The sequence below is a fragment of the Porites lutea genome, chromosome 14 (genome assembly GCF_958299795.1).
Source record: "Porites lutea chromosome 14, jaPorLute2.1, whole genome shotgun sequence".
In the NCBI taxonomy this organism is placed as follows: domain Eukaryota; kingdom Metazoa; phylum Cnidaria; class Anthozoa; order Scleractinia; family Poritidae; genus Porites; species Porites lutea.
Genome location: NC_133214.1, coordinates 15,151,071 through 15,173,542, shown reverse-complemented (window position 1 = coordinate 15,173,542; position 22,472 = coordinate 15,151,071). Strand labels below are relative to the sequence as shown.

At 41.4% G+C, this 22,472-nt stretch overlaps 3 protein-coding genes across 3 annotated transcripts in view; 1 reads left to right on the top strand and 2 right to left on the bottom strand.

Moving 5' to 3' along the window:
• The window catches only part of LOC140925184 (spectrin beta chain, non-erythrocytic 5-like), a 63,945-nt gene extending 57,955 nt beyond the window's left edge, over positions 1 to 5,990 (top strand). Inside the window, exons 61-64 of the mRNA XM_073375148.1 lie at positions 105 to 404; positions 1,228 to 1,461; positions 2,278 to 2,495; positions 3,667 to 5,990. Of these exons, the coding sequence (XP_073231249.1) occupies positions 105 to 404; positions 1,228 to 1,461; positions 2,278 to 2,495; positions 3,667 to 5,722 (2,808 nt within the window). The 3' untranslated portion in view covers positions 5,723 to 5,990. The remainder of the gene's footprint in view (positions 1 to 104; positions 405 to 1,227; positions 1,462 to 2,277; positions 2,496 to 3,666) is intronic.
• A 12-nt stretch (positions 5,991 to 6,002) lies between these two features.
• LOC140925183 (uncharacterized) lies at positions 6,003 to 20,948 on the bottom strand. The gene is made up of 15 exons (XM_073375147.1): positions 20,800 to 20,948; positions 20,161 to 20,246; positions 18,836 to 19,514; positions 17,997 to 18,228; positions 16,937 to 17,263; positions 11,752 to 11,940; positions 11,118 to 11,185; positions 10,592 to 10,735; positions 9,907 to 10,064; positions 9,181 to 9,369; positions 8,477 to 8,537; positions 8,171 to 8,228; positions 7,927 to 8,028; positions 7,492 to 7,635; positions 6,003 to 6,839 (listed from the first exon to the last, which is right to left on the bottom strand). Exons 1-15 carry the CDS (start codon positions 20,946 to 20,948, stop codon positions 6,774 to 6,776), a joined length of 2,652 nt encoding a protein of 883 aa, XP_073231248.1. The 3' UTR covers positions 6,003 to 6,773.
• LOC140925152 (uncharacterized) lies at positions 13,027 to 15,444 on the bottom strand. The gene has a single exon (XM_073375110.1). The coding sequence runs from the start codon at positions 15,300 to 15,302 to the stop codon at positions 13,725 to 13,727; it is 1,578 nt and encodes a 525-aa protein (XP_073231211.1). The 5' UTR covers positions 15,303 to 15,444; the 3' UTR covers positions 13,027 to 13,724.
• Positions 20,949 to 22,472: the final 1,524 nt, after the last annotated feature.

Genomic DNA, 22,472 nt, shown 5'->3' with positions numbered 1-22,472 from the left:
CTCTTTTGCTCTAAAACCTGTGGAGCGAAAGCACAAAAGCGAGCGCCATATGTGTTCGTTAAATTAAGCAGTTGCACTTCTGACTTCTTATATTTTCGTTTCAGTCGGAGATGGAAACTCGTTTCCAGCGACTCAGCGATAAGGCATCTGAACGTCACCAGAGACTCCTGGACTCAAACCAACTCTTCAACTTTTACCGAGAAGCTGACGAAGTCGAGTCGTGGATTGCCGAGCGGGAATCGATTGCCTTGTCCGATGACTATGGTCGCGATCTAGAGCACGTGGAAACGCTCCTTAAGAAGTTCGAAGACTTCACTCGTGACTTGGTGACGTCAGGAGAGAGGATTGCGAGTCTTACTGCGCAGGCGCAAGCGTTATTAGATGAAGGCAATAGCGAGGGGGAGGTAAGGAAGCATTTGTGATTTCAGTTGTGTATGCTACACTGTTGATCCTGTAGAGGCGTGATAGCTGAGAGGTAAACACTTCGATCTTCGGCTCTGTAGGTCAGAGGGCGGGGTGTGTCCCCTAGTGCAGATCGACCCAACACTGATTAAACACTGACCCAACTCCGATCCAACACTAATCCAACATCGACCCAACACCGACCCAATAGCTAGCTGGTCTCAAGTACATTCTCAAATGATCAATTGAAGTGAAGGCTTTGCACAGTACTTTAAAGAAAGTTATAGCCCTGTGCACGCCTTGCGTGCCTATCTCTTTATTGAATCATGTGATTGCAAACCCATGTACTTGGTTGTATACAGCTGTTTCGAGAAAGGTTGTCGGAAAAAGTGCACGCGACAATCCCGAAAGGTATTGTGAGTAGTTTTGAGTTCACTTTTCTGCAAAGAAATTTGAAAGAATGGCACGAGAGGCCATGGGTGTATGTTTGCGAGAGCTAAAGGAAAGCAACAAAAGCAGGTTCGACATCTACAGTGTCAGGAACAGTGTATTGATCATATCCCATATTACCTTTCGGGATTGTCGCCTGCACTTTTTTTCCGACAACCTTTCTCGAAATAGCTGTATACTTTACTGTTCATTCCTGTTCATGTTTATTGATACTGGATTAAATTTTGTGACAGCGACCTAAAAGCCGTTTGTCCTTTCTAAAATTAAAGCACATTATTTTGAATCTGAATCCGAATGTAGTCGTTAATTCAGTGTCAGCTGTTTTATAATTTTAATAAACTATTTTGAGTGAGTTTTCATGCTTTCGTCTAATAGGCCATTGAAAACCGAATGGAAGAAGTCTGTTCAATGTGGGATACGTTGAAAGAGAGAACCAACTCGCGGCTAGAGGCTTTGGACCGAGCCAGAGAAATCCACGCCTTTAATCGGAACGTGGAGGAGACAAGGGCCTGGATTCAAGAAAAAGAGGCAGCTTTGATGTTTAGTGACGATGGGGCACGTGATCTGAGTAGTGTCCAGGCCTTGCAGAGAAAACACCAAGGTTTTCAGGTCAGTGGCGTAAGAGTGGTCCGGGTAATTTTTTACCTGATTATTATTGCTAATATCGCTTTTATAAAATACGCTTGCCTGTGGTATTGTACATATTTTAGCTGTACAAGGTGGCTCTTACTTTGATTCTGTGGACAAAATCCTAAAGTGTGTAGGATTTCGGGGGATAAACAAGCTGTTTTCGCCACTTTAGAACCGAGAAGGAAACTGGACTTAGTTTATTTTCACCAAGACTTCTGGGATGTTAGTAAGTTTACGCAACAGTACGGCAGAAAGAAGAGGACAGCAAAACGCTTGAGTGTGACAAACGTGACGGGGCTATTAGTTTCGTGTTTTTGTCGGAAATTCACTTAACATTGATGTTTTTTTCTTTGCTCTTCTACAAAAAGATCTGTTTGAAGGAATGTGAAGTTTGGCAGAAGGTTTTTTCAAACAAAATTATTTTCACACTTAACACCCAATGTTTGCCATCGTCTTTCCTCCTTAAGTTCACTATTTACTTGGGACGTGCCGGTCTGCTGTTGGTCAATTTCTTTTTTCGTGTCCCCAACAGCAGTCCCAGAAGTCGTTGCGAAAATTAACTCGTCCCAGTTTCCTTCGCGTTTCTAAAGTGGTGAATGCAAACGTAGCGAATTCAAATGACAGCTTCCGAGTAGAACGTTCCTGTTGTACCGGTTTTTGGATCCCAACTAATTCTGAAGTGTGAATGCTTGACATTTTTCCTTCAGTACTTTTGTTTGTTTGGTAAGTCACAACACGTCTGGTTTGGAGTCCTTTCAAGCGAACCCTAAAATATTGTTTACTTTGGTTCTCTAGTTGGATCTTAAGGCACTCGGAGAGAAGGTCGAATCAGTGTCCCTAGAAGCTGAGGACCTTGCGTCAAGGTTCCCCGAGGGACAGGAACATCTACAGGAACAAAGGGACGAGGTCTTGTCATCATGGCGCCGCCTGCAGGAAAAAGCCAGCAGTAAAAAATCCAATTTGACACAATCTGAAGAGCTTCAAAAGTTTTTAAACGACTTCAGGGATCTTATGTAAGTGTTCTGTGTTGCATTTGTTTAGAGAAATTTTCATATAAGTACCGTAAGACCAAAACCTGAAGCAGTGTTGTCGCAACGACTGCCTGAAGTCCAGCCGTGACCTGTTACTGGAGTTGTTTCACGTTAGTCAGTAAAGCTGCAACGGTACATTTTTCAGCAATACAATACCTTACTAACAAACTAGCTGAGTAGTTCCCTTTGCGTGGGAACGTACAAGACTGTACAGCTGCGTTGGTTCCCCATCTTGGCCGCTGTCTTGGATAGAACGAGATGCTTGCGAAGCAGGGATGGTTTGCTTTCTTCTTTCGTTTTCGACATAAATCTGTTACAAAGTTGATAGTAGTGCGCCACTCATAGAGTTAGTGAGCATTTCTTGCTGGATTTGTTCAAAATGGTAGAAGCGTTTACGTAGAAGGGACAGACAATCATAGGGCAGCAAAGATTACTCCAGTTGTTTTGATATACCGACAGCTAAATGGCGAAGAATTGCACTGCAGTTTGGCTTCTAGTTAGACAGCAGCTGAGTTACTCCTGCATCAAAGAAACTGGCACTGGTCATAAACTACCTGAAAGTGACAACCTCCTGGCTAGTGAAAATGCTGTCCCAAGAGGTGTTTACTAAGAAATGGCATTGGATAGGCCATAACACTGGGCAAGTATTTTAGTTAGAGAGATGTGTCCCAGGTAGTTTGTACAGATACATGTCAAGATGCTTTAGAAAGTACAAGAAGACAGTTTCATAGAAGGTAAGTGCTTTCCCAGAGGTCAGCCATGGTGAGTATAATAACTTAACATGGAGAGAGTTAGAGAGTTGAGGGATAGACAAGGTGTATTATGGCGGGCAGTGTGAAAATGGTGAATAATAGACAGAGTTCTAGAAAAGCCCCTCAGGCATTTATTTCGTGTTTGATAAGCTTTATGTATAATAACAACGACGTACGGCTGCGAAGAACAATGAGTTAAAACCCTTTTCTTTTCTTTTCTCTTCTTTTCTGTGTGTTCAATCAAACGGCGCGTCCGTCGAGTCAAGTTTAAGTAAGACGCACCGGGCGTTTAAATGAGAAACACGGTAAAGCGTACTGTACAGTACGGTTTTCGGTTACTTGTTGGAACCAATACATGTTACAGAAGTGAAGTTACTAAGAAGTTTATTTTCCCATTTTAGGTCGTGGATTGGCCATATGTCGTCAGTTATCATTGAGGACGAACTGCCTGATGACGTCACTAATGCGGAGAGTTGCTTTGCTCGTCATCAGGAGCATAAGGCTGAAATAGACACTCGTCAAAGAAGTGTCAATGATTTCTACCAAGCGGCTGACAAACTTATTGGGGACAAACACTCTGCGTCCGCGGATGTCAAAGAAAAAAAGCAACGGTTGTCCAAAGCATGGCAGGCGCTGCAAACTACGTGGAGTGAAAAAGGAATGGAACTGGAACAAAGTAAGGAGATGCTGGTGTTTAAACGGGACGCTGACCAGTTAGAGGCCTGGCTCAATGCACGTGATCTTGATCAGGAATCGGGTGACATTGGCGATTCGTTAGAGGGGGTGGAAGACTTGTTAAAGAAGCACGAGGAGTTTGAGCAAATGCTTCTTGCTCAGGAAATGAAATTATTGGGAATTACGAAATTGACGCAGCAAGAAGAGGAGATGAATAAACAGAGTGAGAGAGAGAATGAAATGAAGGAAGAACAGGAAAGAAGGGAAAGAGAAGAAGAGGAGGAGCGAGCACGAGAACTCAGGGAAAGAAAAAGACGAGAACAAATAAGAACGAAAGAAGAAGCCGACAGAAAAGAGAAAGAAAGGGAAAAGCAAATGAGACTTAAAGAAGAAGCCGAGAGGAAAGAGAACGAAAGGAAACGGAAAGAAGCCGAGAGAAAAGAGAAAGAGAGAGAACAACGGGAGGAAGCTGAGAAGCTCAGAGCTTTGGAAGAAAAGAAGGCGAAAGAGGAGGAAGAAAAAAGGCCACAGGAAACAGATAGGCGAGTGAAACTGGAGGAGCAAAGGCGACAAGAAAAGATTGACGTCGACAATAACAATAAATCGGCAAGCACTCCTCAAGACCAGCAAAAAGGATCAGTTTCATCTACTGTTGAAGGAATCTTGCAACGGAAACAAGAGCTTGAATCTGGTGGCAGAAAGGCGCATGCTCGCATGTGGAAGACGCTGTACACGGTGTTACGAGGGCACCAACTTTTCTTCTATCGCGACAAGAAGGACGCACAAAGCACCAACTATGCTGCACCTCCGGTGGACTTGACGGATGGATTCTGTGAAGAGGCTAGTGATGCGGTCAGACGAAAGAATGCTTTTAGGTTGCTCTGTGACGACGACTCTGACTTCTTTTTTGTTGCGAAGGATCCAGAAGATCTCGAGCGATGGATCAAAAGTATGAGCGAAGCCTGCGGCCAAATTGACCTCGATATTCCCAGTCCCCCTCCTCCAACACCACCTGCGAGGTTTCCAAACACCACGACAGCACTGCTAATGGAAAGTCAAGAAAATGGCGGCTCCCCGGATGTGACGAAACCATATGGACGCTTGCCTAAGCCTCTTATTACTGTCACAAGCTTTGATGATGACGAGGATGTCCTTATTGACCCCCCTCCCCCTCCCCCTGTTAGTATACCACTCCCCACGGACTTTTCAGCTACCAGTGTAGTTACTGAGAACGAGCATGATAGTGAGAATGATATTTTAGGGGATATCGGTATCCTTCCGATGGAGCCTGCTAGCGCACCGCCGCGAGTCCCACCAGCTCCCCCGGATTTCGCTGATTTTGATGATTCGGATGATGAAGATCTTCCCGTGTTACCGGCATCTCCGCCTCCGGAATTCCTTTCAGATGATGATAGAAGTGACTTTGACAATGAACCTGAGGATAGCCCTCTCGCAAATATCATTTCGCAACTCAAGCAGCCTACCCCTCCCCCAAGGAGGAGTAAAACAAAACCCGTCCCTCCTCCCCCGGCATTCAAATCGGATGGGCGTTCACGCTCAGACTCACGTGACTCCACAGACTCCGGAGGTAGAGGCCCCAAACCTCCCGTTAAACCCAAGCCTGCGGGTCTGACTGGCCAGCAGTCAAGGAATAATAGACAGGCTCAAGGTTTTACTGGTCCCATGCGGTCAGTGGTTGATAGTGGAGATTCTGCGCACGGTGATACTAGACAGGAAAAGAGAAAGGGAGTGTTGGGGAACATTTTTAAGAAGAAAAAGTAAAAGTACTATGGCTAGGTTATTAAAAATTATTATGCATCTGGTAGGACATTTCAACTTTCTTATACATAGACAGCGAGACCCTTTTTGAATCATGTCGAAGTGGTTAGGAATATTTTCGAACCAAAATTGTATATATATATATATATATCAGCCAAATAGACTGTATATAGCTATTTAAAGGTATACCTTTTTATTATTTAAAGCCCAGATATTTTTGTAGAAGTATCTAACGAAAGAGTGAACTATTAAAGAATATTTTTCTAGCTACCGTTTTTCTTCGAAATTTTGATATGTGATAGGTTAAGGAACTATATACTACATAGTCTTATCTAGGTTAGAAACCTAGAGTTAATCCAAAGCCAAAACGTTTAAGGCCAAGTAAACAGTAAAGTTATTTATGGAGAAAGCCGAAACGCTGGGCAACATCAAAAGGCTCGGAATAATTCAGAAAATATATAATAAATCTTAGGTTCTTATCTTTTGAAAACACGTTAAGTTTTACTTCGTTTCGTTTGATGGCTGTGGTCCATTACCGGTTTTTAAATTCGAAAATCATTCCATTTTTTTAATCTTATCTTTTTGTAGCAGCCATTAAGATTACGGTAAAATGTGTCTCTAAGGTCAGAGGCTTATCCTGGTTATGTGATTCCGTAAGGATCCAAACAGTTATTAAGAGAAAGGTTATACGCTTCAAGTGTCCTTGTCGTCGGCTGAAAAGTGTTAGGTTATCATGGTCAATTAGAGCGATTTCAAAACCAAAAACAAAGTGATCACCCTGGTTAATGACGTCAGCTGCCCAAAACAAACCAATAAAATAATCAGAACGTGAAGTAAACGCATGTTGCTACCGCAAAGCGCGGGAAAACGCTAATCTGTTTGTCTCTGATTGGTTTAAAAAGAGCGGGAGATTTGAGAGCTGACCACCAAGTGTACCAGTGTAAATCAGAAGCAACGTCATAACAACGTTCCTTTTGTCTTCATTTTCCTGCTGGATTAACTCGCCACCTGGTCTGTCAAGTTGCATTTCTCTGGATTGAAGTTTCTCTTTGTCTTACACTTGACCTGCTCTCTCTTCCATCATCTCTTTAAGCTTAGTTATTTCCTGTTGAAGCCTGTCTGATTACGTGTTAAGGAAGCAAAGCAATGAATGTCAGTACAAAGAAAGGCGACTGCCGTGCCAACTGAAAAAAAACTCTTCTTTATAGTCCACCAGCATGCGTGTTTTTACGACACGGTGCTCACAACACTGTTACAACGAGACACAACACTGTTGTGAGATATTGGTACTTAATTTCGCGATTTTAGCGAGACAGTATTCCGCTCGGTTTTATTTCGCGAGTTAAATAGGAAAATATAAAGAAAGGGTATTAAATTTCGCGAGGATTTTTATCACGGGTCTTCAGTTAATTTCGTGATTTATTTACAATCGCGAAAACCGCGATATTAAGTACATATACAGTGAAACCTCTATTAAGCGGACACTTGGGAAGGTCCCGAAGGTGTCCGCTTAATGGAGGTTTCACTGTATTACATAGGTAAATTCGTTGGTAAAATTCATTAATTTATCAAAGTTGTGACAAATCAACAAGTTGTTATATCGAAATGTTGAAGCTGTTTGACGCTTTTTTCCTCGCATGAGAGCGAGTTTTCGAGAAAATAACCGACTAAATTGCAATGTACCCTACCGAGGCAGCAAAAACCTTTCTTTTAAAAACTTCAGTTAACGAAAATACCTATAGAGTAGCCTTGGTTTATATCTAAAGGATATCAGCTTCATCGAAATCTTCAACTTCCACCACAGCTTCCAACCTTCCTTCCAGTTCGCTTAGTTTGTCCCGGAATTCCTCGAATCTCTTCGTTTCTTGTTCAGGGCTCTCACATTCTGACGTCTTATGAGGCTCAAATGTGTCCTCCTAAAGAACAAACACAACAGGTATCAAACGTACACATGTTAGTTTAAAGGCGCCTATTCATGTTGACTGTGTGACCCGAGGGAATTCCCTATTAAATGACGGGTGGAATCGTTCCTTTAAAGGGGTAATATTTGTCGCCCTAAAGTCTAAATTGATAGCCGTGAGATTTACTGTAGTAATTCAGAGCAATTCCGTCAAAAATTAGTCGTTTATATTGGTTAGGAGACAGATAGCTGATAACCTTTTCATGTAATATCCCAGTAATAGCCACCACCATGGACGATAACTTACATTACTCCCACTGCTATGCTGGGGTTTTTCCACATCGTCCAGACTGTGTCTAATTTCTGGGATTGGAATGTCGTGCTTGTTACACAAGTCTGATATGAGATTCTGAAAAGGAACGTAAGAATTAAGTTGAGTGCTTACGTGAGTGATTTCTAGATAATAGAGTGATTGCTGTGGTTGTAAGACACTCAACTAAAAAGGCATCCTATCGCAAAAAACAGACCTAGAAGGTAACATACACACGCACCTTGCAAGTTTTCGCTTCGGTCTGTAGCAACACCTTTACTAGGTTGTCACCACCAATTCTGCATAAAAAGATTACAAAGTTAAACAAAACAGTTCAACGATTTTAGAATTTTTTGTGTCTTATTTCCCTTCGATAATGCATCTAGAGATCAGTAAATATCACAAAATTATTTCAGCAGACCTTAAGACCTGTAAGGGAATAAAGTCCCGACCACCAACATCGGTTGTAGTGGAAAGGCTCCCGCCCCCTCCCCCTCCCCCACGCCCGCGCTTTATGAGTATAATGTCAACAAAAACTTTAAACTACCTGTTGATTTGATAGCGGAGTGTCTGAAGCACAAGACATGCCTTCTCCACAGTAACAAAAGCTGAGAAATAAAAGTAAATAAAAAAAGTAGCTATGGTGAATCAACAAGAGAATTGAAATGACGTTACATAACTGCACACAAAAAATCCTCTGACCATGCGGACTGATATGACTAATGTTCCAGAGACCAAAATAAATATCAGCAAAATCCAGTTTTAAACTTACAAACAACTCAAAAGCATTTTTTTTTTGGATATTCGATGAAAAGTTCCTTGTTTAGTTTTCCGTAATGTCTCTTTGAAAGTATTTTCTTTGTGAAGTTATAGAACACTCATGGCAAAGTCCCTTCAAAATATGAAATAGCTCTAAGCTCCTTGGAAGATACTCCGGTATGCGTCTTATTTTTAACTCTCTTCTCGGCTGTGTTTGATGCAATGAAACACTATGTCTCGTGTTTAACATTAATTACCCCAAGAAACACTATGCGTTTGATACATTACCACTCAGTGTCTGTATATCAGTTGAAACACTCCTTCTCGTGTATGATAATTACTACTCGGTGTTTGGATATCAGTTGAAACACTCCTTCTCGTGTATGATCATTACTACTCGGTGTTTGGATTTCATTGTAGACAGTATCGTAGTTTATTGCTTTGAATTGTCAGTGTTCTAGCACGATAACAAAGTGAGCTTAACGCAATTACCATCCTGGCGTTCCTTTTCACCAATTTCTGTTTCCAAGTCGTTATTCTCTTGTTCAGCTTTTTCCAGTACTTTTTTATCCGTGGTGATTTCTTCTAACAAAGACTCTAGTTTTCCTTGGCTTTCAACTCCTTGTTTCGTCAAAGTTTCACTTTCCTCCTTCAACCTTTTAGCTTCTTTAAAGTTTCTTTCTAAACAACAACAAGAGTAACACAACAAACGGATCAGACCAACAGATATTCACTATATGGCTATATGCAGCCCCAAAGTTTTTAAGCCCTTTCGGTCTGATTTACCCGTATGTGTCTGAAACAGGGTGAGGTGCTGCACTCTCTAGAACTAGGTGTCTAAAATAGCACAGCGCACAAGTGACGTCACACTGACTTATTTGCAATTTTTGTCTGACTTTTGTCATTACATGACATTTTAATGAAAAAAAAAAAACAAACAAAAGTAATTTTGCTAATAATAATTTTAATTCGTTTGTTTGAGTTCAGTTCTATAACTAAATAAAAACTGTGCGCAGTGCCATTGGACATAAATATTTTTTATCATTCGTCTCTTTGGAACAATGGTTCAGGTCTTAAACAGGGCAGAGAAAATCACATATTTTGGTGTAAAATAGGGCATGTCACAGTCACCCCACCGAAATTTCCGGAGTGCTCTCCCTGGGTGCTTGTCCCACACTGGTGGCGTCATGCACATTTTTATCTTTCTCATCTCTTTACCTTGCTTTGCTATTTCTTTAGCCGCGTCCAGGTCAGAGATCTGTGATTCGATTTCATTCAAACTCTTCCGCAATGTTAGCACGCCTCTTTGTCGGAGCTGAATCTTGTTTGACAAAGCCTTGATTTTCTGGCAGACTTCCCTCTGCTTGGCATGAAGTCTAATGTAGAATAAAAGCAGCATACACGATCTGTTTCGCGCCGAATTAGATTTACCTACAGAATGAGCTCATAATAATTGTAACGCAACAGCGAAATCAATTGGGTATTGGTGGTCCTTGTAATAAATCGCCAACATGGCTGTATTTTGTGATACTTGGAAGAAATCTAGTTTATAACTTGACTAAGAAATAAGGCCCATATGCCTCAGAGAAGATGAAACATTTATCTCTTCCCCCTTCCCTGAAAGCTGCTGGAAAGACATGGCAGTACGCATGCGTCAGATTCTGATCAAACCACAAGGATAGAGTAGCGTGTTAAGTGCAGGTCAGATGTTGGTTTTTCTCCGGGTCCCCCCCCCCACCCCCCCCCCCCCCCCCTACGAGAAAACGATGCATAGCGCTATCCACCGCATAAATCACTATCCAGCGGATACGTATTAATGGATAAGACTGCGCTATCGACTGGATAGAAATTTATCAAGTGGATAACGTCATGCACCCTTAGAACAACTGGACCCTAGATCTACCTTGCTAGTTCACAATCGTTTGTGAAAGTAAAGTGTTCAATGCTTGAAAATGTCTTTACAGATTGTTGTTCCTCTTCCAGCTCTTTGATGATCTGTTTGGATTTCTCTAATTCTTCGGATGCAGCAGACAAATCTTTATTCAAGCTATTTAAAACAATAAAGGGAAATATTAATTGGGAAATATAGTCCAAAACCTAACAACCTAGGAACAACATTTCCATTAAAGACTGAGTTGACGTAAAACAACGGTTTCCTCGAGTACTCGCGATTTCATTCATTTATTTTCCCATTTCATTTTACATTTTTGTTTTTGTTTGTTTGTTTGTTTGTCTTGTCAAATGTAGTTGATTTTTCCTGAAGTAGAAGTTTTAAAGACCAAGATTCAAGTTTAGAAAAAGATAAAAATATGCAGAATTGTCTTTATGTCCTCATCTAAACGTGACGTTTCACGTCGTTGCCAGGCAGTGACGGCAAAGAAATGTACCAGCACTGTGTAAGGCGACATGAAATCTGACTGGCTACTTACTGCTCCTCTATTGTACGATGTTCTGCAGTTTTCTCATCAAACTGTTTCTGCGTCGATAACAACATCTCCTATAAGAAATGACAAATATGTTGTTCATACAGACGATGAGTTCTTCTTTTCATCAGACAGGGCAGTTTCCAACTGATGTCTTTGGTTTGGTATTGCTAGAGTCTGATTAGAAGAAAAGTCTCAAACCTTTGGAACGTAAAATCAGTTGTGAATTGCACACGTTTTACAAAGCACTCGAAGAAATATAAATTTCTTCATGCTTGACTGAGAAAAATCGTATGAGCAGTAAATCTGTCGCTGACTTCAAAAGAGCAAAAAAGGGTTTGTGAACTATTGAGGACAACGATTGTTGAACTTCCGATTAGTTGAAAAAGCAGATTTTTCCAAGGAGTTGCAAAAATATTGATAGAAATCAACTGTCTCTCAGCCTACCCTAAAAACCCATTTTGAAACGTTTCACACTCGCAGTGATCTCCTTTTTATTGGGCTGCCATTGGCAAATAATATGTCCCCCTGGAGCGTGATCTGTTTTTGTATTTCTATCTATTTCTCGGTATGGAAGTAGCTATACACATTACCACACTGCAACCCAATACACGTCTTGTATAGGCGTCTTGTTACTCACATATTCGTGCTGTATTGTTTTCTCTCTTTCTTCTATTTCTTCTTGCCGTTTGTCAAGGGCGTTTTGCTGAGGGGCGAACTCCATTTTAGCTGATTCAATTTTCCCCTCCTGCTGTTTAATGGCGTCCGTGAACTCGGCCTCTTTTTCATTTAACTCCTTAAGCTTTGCTTCCAATGCTAAAATTTCGCCCTCAAAACCAAGCAAACAAACAAAATATACATATAAGAGTTAAAAAAAACAAACCGTACAGTCGAATCTCCATGTGCCACCATCCCCCATAAGCGACCACTTCAGTGGCGGATCCAGGAGAGGGGCCCGGGGGGGGGGGGGGGCGCCCCCCTTTATTTTTAGACCAAACTGAGGCCCAGAAGGCCGAAAAAAAAATTTTGGACACGGGGCGCCCCCCTCTTATCTCAGGGTTTGGATGACCGCCCCCCCCCCCCCTTCCCTTATCTCAAGGTCTGGATCCGGCACTGCACCTATCCAAAACATCGAAACTTTTACCCGTGAAATTACTGCAGCTGGAACCTTTCGTAAATGACCACTACCAGTTTTTAAGATAACGGCTTTAGAAGTTTCCATTGTTTCATTCCCCTGTAATGGACCACTTAAGGCATGGTTTGATCTCTGTTTGTTGTATTTACCGACACTTCCACGTCTCGTAAGCGACAACTGAATCTCCGCATTTTGGGTGGTCGCTTACGGGAGTACTGAGACATTAGTATAGTGCAAGACCGTGCCTGGTGCAACGACCCCCGCATTCTACAATTTGTCTTGTAAACCGCAAAAAATATTTTCAGGGGTGGTGAAATCACAGTGGCCGAATCAGGAAAGCGGGGGGGGGGGGGGTGGGGTGGGGGCCTCCAGACGCCTTAAATGCATCCATCATGCAGACCAGAGACATTTTAAGTAACTGGGCGAATAAATGTCGTGTGAAGAAAATTGTTTTCTGCATTGCGGGATGGCATATATGGATCTACGAAAATAAAGTTTACTAGAGAATAACCTTTAACCCACCACAATTTTGAACCCCTCCGAATTTGAATTCTTGTATCCGCACCTGAATCACCAGCGGAGGATCCAGGGGAGTGGCCCCGCACCCCCCCCCCCCCTTATTTTTAGACCAAAATGAGGCCCGAAGGGCCGAAAAAGAGTGTTTTGAGACACCCCTCCCCCCACCCCCTTTTCTCAGAGTCTGGATGACAAAGTGAATTAAGCTGAATTTGCTTTTTAAGCTCTCATATCTGAGTTCAAATTTCGCACTAACCCAGGGTTATCTTAACCCAGCTTCGAACAACCCGGCCCAGGGCAATTTTCTGAACAATCAAGGACGCACTAAAATTGTGAAACAAATTGGATGAGAAACTGCCTAAAGGTAATATACTAGTGTCAGTAGATTAGGAAATGCACAGCCAGCTAGCGTTGTCTTGGCATACCACCCTTTTCTTCTTCAGAATTTTATTCTGCAGTTTCTTAGATCATTAAGTTTAATCCAGACCACTGGGAACTTTCAAATTTTAGTTTATTAAGTTCTGACGTTGCTTGTAAACTTGATTTCACATAAGGAAATACCACCAGCAACCAAACTTTCTTTAACAGAAACCTACATTACTTGCCATGTACAGGCAATTTGAAAACTAATTGAGAGGGAAAATGTATTACAGTGGAGTGATTGGTAGACCATTTGACAACAAGGAACCTTTTTTGTATGCTATCAGATTGTTTGTTTTTTTAACTATACCTCATTTGAAAAAAATTGTGTCTCTACAATTTTGTTGCCGAGTGTAGTCAGAGATGCTGGGTGCATTCTCACTATAAACAAAACACTTGTACACTTATTTGCAGTGCTTTACAAGACAGAACTGAAAAAAGCAAGTGTGATTAGAATCGGCAGTTGAAATGTCTACAGCAAGCTCTAAAGTGATAGCAGCTTGTTGGTAGTTGGCTAATTGAGAACGCCATGTTTAACTTTCCTATGATAATTCTTCGAATGATTCTGATAATCCTTCCGCCGATCCTGGTAATTCGTCAGCTGATTCGGATAATTCTTCTGCTGATTCAGATAATTCTTCAGCTGAAGATTCATCCTCCGACTCTAATGGGATCAGTTTGTCATATCTTCCTAAGAAGGTCTCTGAATCCACATTCATCCCCAGGGCAGATAAGAAGAATGCAGCCGTGAACAAGTTACCAAAATTAGGTATGTGCTTTTCTTCTTGCATTCGCTGACTGACACCTTGTCGTAGAAGCTCTGTGACCGGTGTTAGATCTTCAATTTGTAATGGCCTGTTTCGGCCTTTCAGGCTTAAAACGTTACCATCTGGTAAAGTAAATTTAAGTTCCATTTCGTCCCAAGTTGGGTATGACGCACCATCACCATGCATTGATCCATGAACTTTCATGACTTTGCCTCCAACGCATCTGAAATATACTGTGCCTTCAACATATTTGTCAGCAATAGCACCAGGTCGATAGCCACGTTTCTCTAAAGATGTTCGTAGAACCAGATCAAGCAGAAGTTTTTTGGGCAGTTCCCTCATGTCGTAGTAAGTTACAACTGATCTGAATCTCGGTGCATGTTCTTCGAGCTGCTTAATAATTTTGGCCTCTGATCTCTGGGATAACGTACGGACAGCCTCTGCACACAAACTAGAATATTTGGACTTTTGGTCTTCCTCTCTGTTGAGTTCAGCTACCAGCCGTTCCAACTTGGTTTCGATTTGTTGATCTTGTTGGAACTCGTTTATGGCAGGTTGTACTGAAGCATAGCTAGGTTTCACATTTCTACCAGCATCTTTAAAACTAAGTTTGTGTGCTTCATCCAGGTTAGAAGCATCTGGGAAAAAGTAACAAAGCCAAATAAAGAAATGACTTGTTATTGAGGGAACGGTCTCGCCGAGCTCTTTCTGCAGAAGTGCAATGACTCCTTTCATCGACTCCACTGCACCAGCGACTTCTTTTCCCGCCCAATACATGTAATCTACTGGCGAAGAGCGGGCAAAACCTTGAGAAGTGACATCTAAATCTCCACAAGTTACACGAATGCTCAGTTCGGGATCATAATTGTGGCCATAATCATTGAAGTATGAAGTCTCGATCACCATGCGTTTTCGGCAGCTGGGTAAATAAAGTTCTACCTTCCGATGTTCGGTAAAACATGTCGCTCTGGGTTCACCTTCTTCAACGCTGAATTCTTTATCTCTGAACCAAGTAAAGAGTTTAGCCACCACGGGTCCGTTTCTTTTCCATATTTCGATCACTTTGTCGTAGGAAAGCATTCCCTTTACCTCTATAAGTCGCGCAGATTCATTAAGAAAGTCTCTGAACCTGCAAAACTTATCATAATCACAACCGTTCTCGACTACAAAACACTTCATGAAGTACTCGGCTTTCAGTCGTACAAGATTCGTATGCAAAACGCTTCTCGTGTTGCTGGTAATTTGCAGAAGTCTCTTGCAGGTTAGAGCGATGCTGTGAAAAGAACTTGGGTCGTCTATAAAGGAAACGATTCTGTGGAGACAATCGTCTGTTAGCGACAATATGCAGGCCATATTGGATTGCCGGGTCACGCAAACCTGAGCTCACATTGCATATATTTGCATAGCGCCACTTACACGCCTTATTTGCCCCCAAAATTTTGCATAACCATGGTTTTTCATTTCTCAAGAGAAATGGAAAACAATGCTTATGCAAATTTTCTTCATTTTTTTTTTTTTTTTTGGGGGGGGGGGGGGGTGGGCAAATAAGATGCATTATAGGAGATGTGCAAGTGGCGTATTGCACTTCCGCTTTCGAGGTTATCGCCGGCCGGCTTAGCTGTGATGTAACACACCATTTGTTCTACCATGGCCTGGCTATCGATCACCGCGTTCGTGGCATCCATGTGTAAGATAATGCAATACGCTACAAAAAGGAACATAAGCAATACTGTGTATTTGCTGACCACCCTTTTACAAGATAATCTGACGCCAACCCAGCCCCCCAACAAAAAAAAATGGTGTGGCTAATTTGATTTTAATCATGTTGTTCTCCAACAGCCGTGAAACAATTCTTTGCCTCGACGCATTCACTTCAAGACCTTTAAGAATGGAACATATAGTAAACCTTTGCTCCTGCCTGTAAATAGAGAGTGATCAAAGAACGTTGAACAACGTCATGTGCAATTTTGTCACTACATTACATCATAGTTAGACTATGATTACATTCACAAAGACTGATCGCACCTCTCACGCTTCACAGTTCGAGTCTCCACAAGCAAGAAAATTGCCGTTAAAGTGACAGACGATCAATTACCAGATCAATCACTAGAGGCTTAAACGATCTTAAAAACTTTAATCTGATTTTCAAAAGCAATCCAGCGTTAACACTGGTTTTCCCCATAAGGTATAACGACGGATTCCATCACGTTCTCCACAAAATGCGGCATTAGAAAACTGACGTAAAGTGACGGCAAATAAAGGAAGCCAAAACTGTGATGCACGCGCAAAGTTGTCGATTTTATTTTCTACAAAAAGTATAGTTAGTCCGCATACTCGTTGCTGTCGTCTTCGTAATTGCTTGAGCTCCCTATTAAAATTTGTTTTACGCCGCGCCCATTTCTTCTGTGCACCCACTAGTGTCAAGTTTAAAGTTGAACAAAGTGAATGCAAGTCAGCATTCAATTAGTTTTTGCATGCATGTCCAGGCCAAAACAGGAGGAGTTGCAATTTATTGGAAGTTTCTAACAGGCAGCGTCAAGTTAGTTCTAGTTAGCTCCCGTTAGTATTTTTCGGGACCCGGGATTTCCTTTATTTGAAGCTCGGGATTCGGGATTTAAAAGCCAAATTAGGGCGAGTTGCGGGACTGAAAGTATGCGCGGGTGGTAGGACGCCAAAAATACCCCTCGGGATTACGGGATTTCACGAAATTTTGGGTCGGAATTACGGGATTGAAGAACCCTATTGGGGACCAGCTTAGTTAGCAGACACTAAACACTGACCTGCAGAGCGGGAGGTCACGGAAGGAACCCCTGAGGAAGAACCAATACTCATGGTCTTAAAATAAGTCAGGAAAAGCCCTGCAAACGGTGAGACCTTTGCTTAGCTCTGATGACGACGCAGAAATGGAGGTCCCGATAGGGGGCGTGAAAACAGAGTTCTACGTTAGTGCTTCGTACTAAATACATCAATTATAGCCTTTCCCTCACCTGCAGTATCACCCTCTCTAGCATGAGTTCTTCTTTCTTCAACTGAAACGCCTCTGTTTGTTGTGTAATCTCTTTACCTAATTCAATCTTTTCAGCCTCCGTGTGTTCTTTGTCAAGCCTTAAGTGATCCCTAGCTCGTTCCAGCCTCATTCGGTCGGCATTGAGGCGTTGCCTTTCTTTTGCACCCCACAGCGTACTCATCTCTTTGTGGCTAATCAGACACTCCTGCTGTTCCTCGCGCACTTGTTCCAGTGCTGCTTGGCTCTCTCTGTAAATTGTAGCTTCTTTTTCGGCTACTTCTGCTCTTAGCTTCAAAGCTCTCTCCACCTTGCAAGTAATAAAGAGGTCGCCCAGTGTAAGGTAATCTAGCCTCCCGAGCAGACGTTCTTACAGGTTCGTCACGCGCTCAAGGAACACGTGACGAACCCCTAAGAACATCTGCGTAGGAGGCTAAACGTAATCCGGATTACAGAATCCGGAAAATTTCTGCTCGTGAAATCCAGAATCCTGGGGTTTAGAAGCTGGAATCCAGCTCAAGGAACCTGGAATCTCACTAACGATTGAAATCCAGGATCCACATTCTGCTGACAAGGAATCCGGAATCCAATCCGTGGAATCCAGAATCCAAGACTGTCTTGGATTACCTTACGCGGGGCAAAAGAGGAAAAAAAATTTAATGAAGAAGAGGACATTACAGTCAAAACTCTCTTAAGCGAACATCCTTGTTAAGTATAAGAAGTTCAGTGTCCGCAGCAGGGGCTGAGTGCTGACAGGAATGGCTTCTGTAAGTGTAGTGGGAACAAGGGTGGTGCCCCAGTGTGAGCACCGGGCACGGAGGTGGGGGGGGGGGGGGGCACCAAAATAAATAAGATTAAGTTTTATCAACTGAGTTAACAAGACCAAAGAATGTCCGTTAAGAAGGCTTCAACTGTCCTTTCCTAATCACAAATAAATATACGGCAGTGTGTTTAGTTACAGACTGTTGTGTAGAAAAATCGAGAGAGTTTTAAAATACTCTACAACATTCAAGCATTTGCAGTAGAAGTGTATTTTTTAGTACCTTTTCATCTTGAGCTGGAAGCCTGTACCGTGAAAATTCCAAATCTATTTTCAGTTGCTCCAGTCTACTGCTGATTTCTTCAGCTAAATCATAGTTATCATTTGCGAGAGCTTGACTTTCTTCCTGCTGGAGTTTCTTAATCTGTTTTTCCTTTTCACTGATGGTACCCTCTGTGTCTGTATACAGTTTGAATAACTCCTCCTCAAGACTTGTAAGGGACTGCTTGTCATCACTTCAAGTGCAAGCAAAATAAAAACAAAGAACAGTTTTATTCACTACCATTTCCTGCCCTAGTAACCCAAGTTCCCCTTACCCTTATGAACTGGTTTCAAGACAATGAAGCAGTAACTTCATGTTCAAAGGCCCTCATGACCCACCCAGTCCTGGGCTGGGTGCATAAAGTAGTCCCATCTCTGTGTACCACTGGATTTTGTGCTTCCTGTCCTCTTTAGTATAATTTAATGGTTGTGGCTTTTTCATAATAACCTCTTATGGCAATGCAGTGCTCATGCATATGGCATAACATTAAACTTTTATATACACAAAGCCAAAAGATCTCAATGTCAACTGCTTTTTGAAGAATATCTGCAAACAAAATGTCCATTCATCCTGAATCAAAAACAGGCAACAGTTTGAACAAAATGTATGTAGAGAGGTAAGGAACATATGTGCTTGAAAATTTTTCAAAACACATACTGTAGTAAAAAATTTACATTGAATTCAGCTTTCATAGGACATGACAAATTGTGCAGTTTTTGGAGAGTATTATTTGCCTACTTAATCCATACAGTTCTTCATATCATATTCAGTCCTTTAAATTCAGGACAGGTCTATTTTACCTTAAAGTGGCCAGTTGTGATTCCATTTGATGCAGTGCAATGCTCAGCTTGTCTTTGCTCTTTACTCTGTCAGAAGAGTCACCTGGTTTGTTGATCAGGTTAAAACTACTTCTATCTGCACCATGCTTAGAGATCTCCATTTCAACATCAGAGACAACATCTCTTTCCAGTCCATGAAGTTCATCATGTTCTTCATTTTGAATGAGTTCTTCCTTAGAGGCAAGTTCATCCTGTAAATAGCCCGTTTCACTTTTTGTAGTAAAATTTTGACCAGGCAATTTAGGAGACTCATCCAACACTACACAAGTCTCAAACAATGAAGAAAGCTTATCGCCTTGCAAATTATAATCTGTTCTCTCTGCTGCATGCAGAGAATCATCAAAGTCTTTGACAGAAGGAGTGGACATTTCATGATCAGTGTCACCTTCCATACTTTCTTCTCTAGAATCATCTCTAAAGACTTGTGCTTCTTTACTCTCATGCTCTTTAGTTGGAACTTCCATGCTATGTGATGTAAGATCACTAGGTATTGGTATCAAATTACCAGTGTCTGAATGTGTCTCAACATCTTGATATAGGTTTTCATCTGAAGAAGATGGTGTGCCAATTGAATACACGGGGGCTGGAAGTGCACTGGCGGATTCCTCAGGCTGAATGATGTTCTCTGAATTTTCAACATCTAAAATTTAGACAATAATTTTAGATTTAATGGAGCCGAAACCAATTGTGGAATTGCACGCATTTTAGGCACCCTGCTGATGAACAGTTGGGACACGTATATATATTTTTTAGCAACTACTATAATTTGCAGTCTGTCAACTTTGAATTTGATTTGAATATAATTGAATACAACCCAGAGAATTGTTCATTTCTGTAAGTATTTTACTCTACACAGCCATTTACTTTGTTGGCCTTCAAAACAAAAACAGACTCCAATAGACTATAATAATTTTCATGTCAGACTTTTGTTAACCCTCACAATATGATCACCAGAAAAAAAACGTGAACACTGAAATCAAACTAAAATAATGGAAAGAAACCTTACAATCGAACAGAAGTTTATGTCAGCAATCGTTGTCACAACTTTCTCTGGAAATGTTTTTATTTAATGTGATCACTGAACTGCACTCACTGAATGCTGAGATCAATGAAATTCTTTCAGCAATCATGATGATATATGAAAACCAAGCTTTATATGGTGGTCTCGGCACTACTACTTTTTTAAAGTTTTCCACAGTTTTCCACACAAACAATAACGGTAAAACTGATGCAAATTAAACTTTTGTAATGAGCACATGTTGGTACTATGAGGTTCGTACATATACCTTGCTTTGTCATAACTCTTCCTTTTTCCGCAGACTCACAAGACATCTCTGTAGCCTGGACTTCTTCACTTTTTTCAGTTATGTGGCTAGAGCACAAATAAAAAAGAGGTTGATTAACTAGTACTGAGTGAAAAAGCAGATGACAATCAAGATGTTGACGTTGTTGTTGATGATTATGATGATGATGATGATGATGATGATGATGATGATGATGAGCAATAGTAAATGACACTGAAAGCAAAGAAAGTCCAAGTAAGAAGCCCGGGGTGGGGGGGTACTGCCATATATGGGCTATATAGGTATGTGCCACTGTGAAGGGTATGGTTTTCAAGCAGTTTACTCTAGGATAGGGTATATAAATCAGAGCGCTTGGGTCTAGAATAGGGTATCATTATTCGGGAAACTGATCGGGTGGTTGAAGATTTTATCAAGACTGGGGAAACAGCCACTCTAGGATAGGGGGGATTTGGGGAGTTTACTCTAGTATAGGGTAGCAAAATTCAGGTGAACTAGCTCTGGTATAGGTTAAGGGTTCCAGGGTCCCAGCGGCACATCCCCACCCAGAAATTCCTAAAGTACCCCCCCCCCCCCCCCGGGGTAAGAAGTAAGTTTTAACAAGTAGCTTGTGTCATTACTTACCTAGTCTTAGAGTCAGATTGCCTTGCATAACCAGGCCTTACGGTTTGTCGAGTCTTTTTCTTCTTTGCTGCTGCTGAGTGACCAGCTTGCTGTAAGGTATTGACTGGTATAGGTTGTATTGGTTCTGGCAAAACTTCAGACCCTGGCATATCTGATTTTTGTTTTAGTCGAAAACACAACATACAGTAAATAAAGAGAAAAGTTACCAAAAAGGTTCCTCACCTACTCTGGCAACATTTAGCAAAGAAATTCCAAAGCTCAGAGCAACAATTTCAAACAAATCAAATATTTCATTTAAACTGCTCAAACTTCATTAGCAATGTAAAATGAGATTATCTAATAGAAGGGCTGTTACCTATTCCCAGAAGAGGATTGTACATGGCTGGGATTTCGAGGTCCAGTCCCTCGTCCCTATTCAGAAAACCCTTCTAAAATAGTGACATCAGTGGATGGAATTTCAGTCAGTATAGCCTTCATTAACAATCAGGGATGCCAAAGAGGGTTGGGATAATGGCACACCAATACCAAAATTTCCCAACATCTTTACTTTATACCAGAAACTGGAAGATAGGTACCAGGGATTTCAAAAAGCACCGACGACCGACGAAACACGTCGGCTACATTGCTCAGAGAAGTCGGCTACTTTTTCCCCCGAAGAAGAAGCAACTATAATGTCATGGACAAAACAATAATGTCATGGACAAAAATAGAATTTGTTCATGCAGAAATGTATGTAACTTAGTATAATTATCATTTGTTCATTGCTTGCAGGAGTTAATTGTGTGTTAGGAGGTAATCAAAATTTGAATAAAACTCAAATCTTCTTGAATGGAAAACTCACTCTTTCGTACTCAGTTTAGTCCCCTAAACAATGGAAATCGCTTATTAGGGCTTTGCAATTTTATAATTTTCTGAGGGAGCATGCCCCCAGACACCTCATGAAAACATGGACTGTTGATACAGTCGGTTACTCTATTCAAATCTGCTGGCTACTTCAATTTTTATTGAAACCCCTGGGGTACTATAGTATATACCTCAAAAATTATTAGTAATTTTCACTTGAAGACACTGTTAAATAAAGTTCAAAGCCACTGTTCACCATTATAGTAGATCAGGCAACACAATAGCCAACTGATACCACAGCAAACCGTTCGGGGAACAAGTTTCCTCCTCTTATAATGCCAACAATCCCTCGGATCAAAAATACTAACCATGAGTGTGTTTCCTGATACACCAATCACTAACAACCATATTGATACTAATAGTCCCACTCACTAAATCGACACTATCGCTTGATAAAGAACTGCAGTAGGCAGTCCAAACATTGCTATGACTATTGCAGTGACTATTGTGAGACAAACAATAACTGAAACCCTTTCTTATGGTACCGTGTACTCCCAAACCCTACATTCCCTGGATAGTAATAATACAGTCAATCCTTCACTAACGGCCACCTCTCCACAAGGCCTTTTTTTTTTGTTTCAACAGACAGTCCATAACCTGACTCTTGTTTAAACCCCTCTTTAACGGCCACCTCTCGACAACGACAACGGCCACTGAAGCGTGTCCCCAACTGCCAAAATAACCTCTCAAAAACAGCAAGTTCTTTTCAGGGACTGATAAAAAATTCAAGAATGGTCATGCAATTTGATCTGTACGGCACGTTGATGATT

Bases quoted from the DNA above. Each gene is read 5' to 3' on its own strand.
- LOC140925152 (XM_073375110.1), bottom strand. From the start codon at position 15,302: ATGGCCTGCATATTGTCGCTAACAGACGATTGTCTCCACAGAATCGTT.
- LOC140925183 (XM_073375147.1), bottom strand. From the start codon at position 20,948: ATGCCAGGGTCTGAAGTTTTGCCAGAACCAATACAACCTATACCAGTC. The intron at 20,247-20,799 runs GTAAGTAATGAC...TTTGTGCTCTAG, and splicing joins CAATCTGACTCTAAGACTAG to CCACATAACTGAAAAAAGTG. The intron at 10,065-10,591 runs GTAGATCTAGGG...ATTCTACATTAG, and splicing joins AACGATTGTGAACTAGCAAG to ACTTCATGCCAAGCAGAGGG.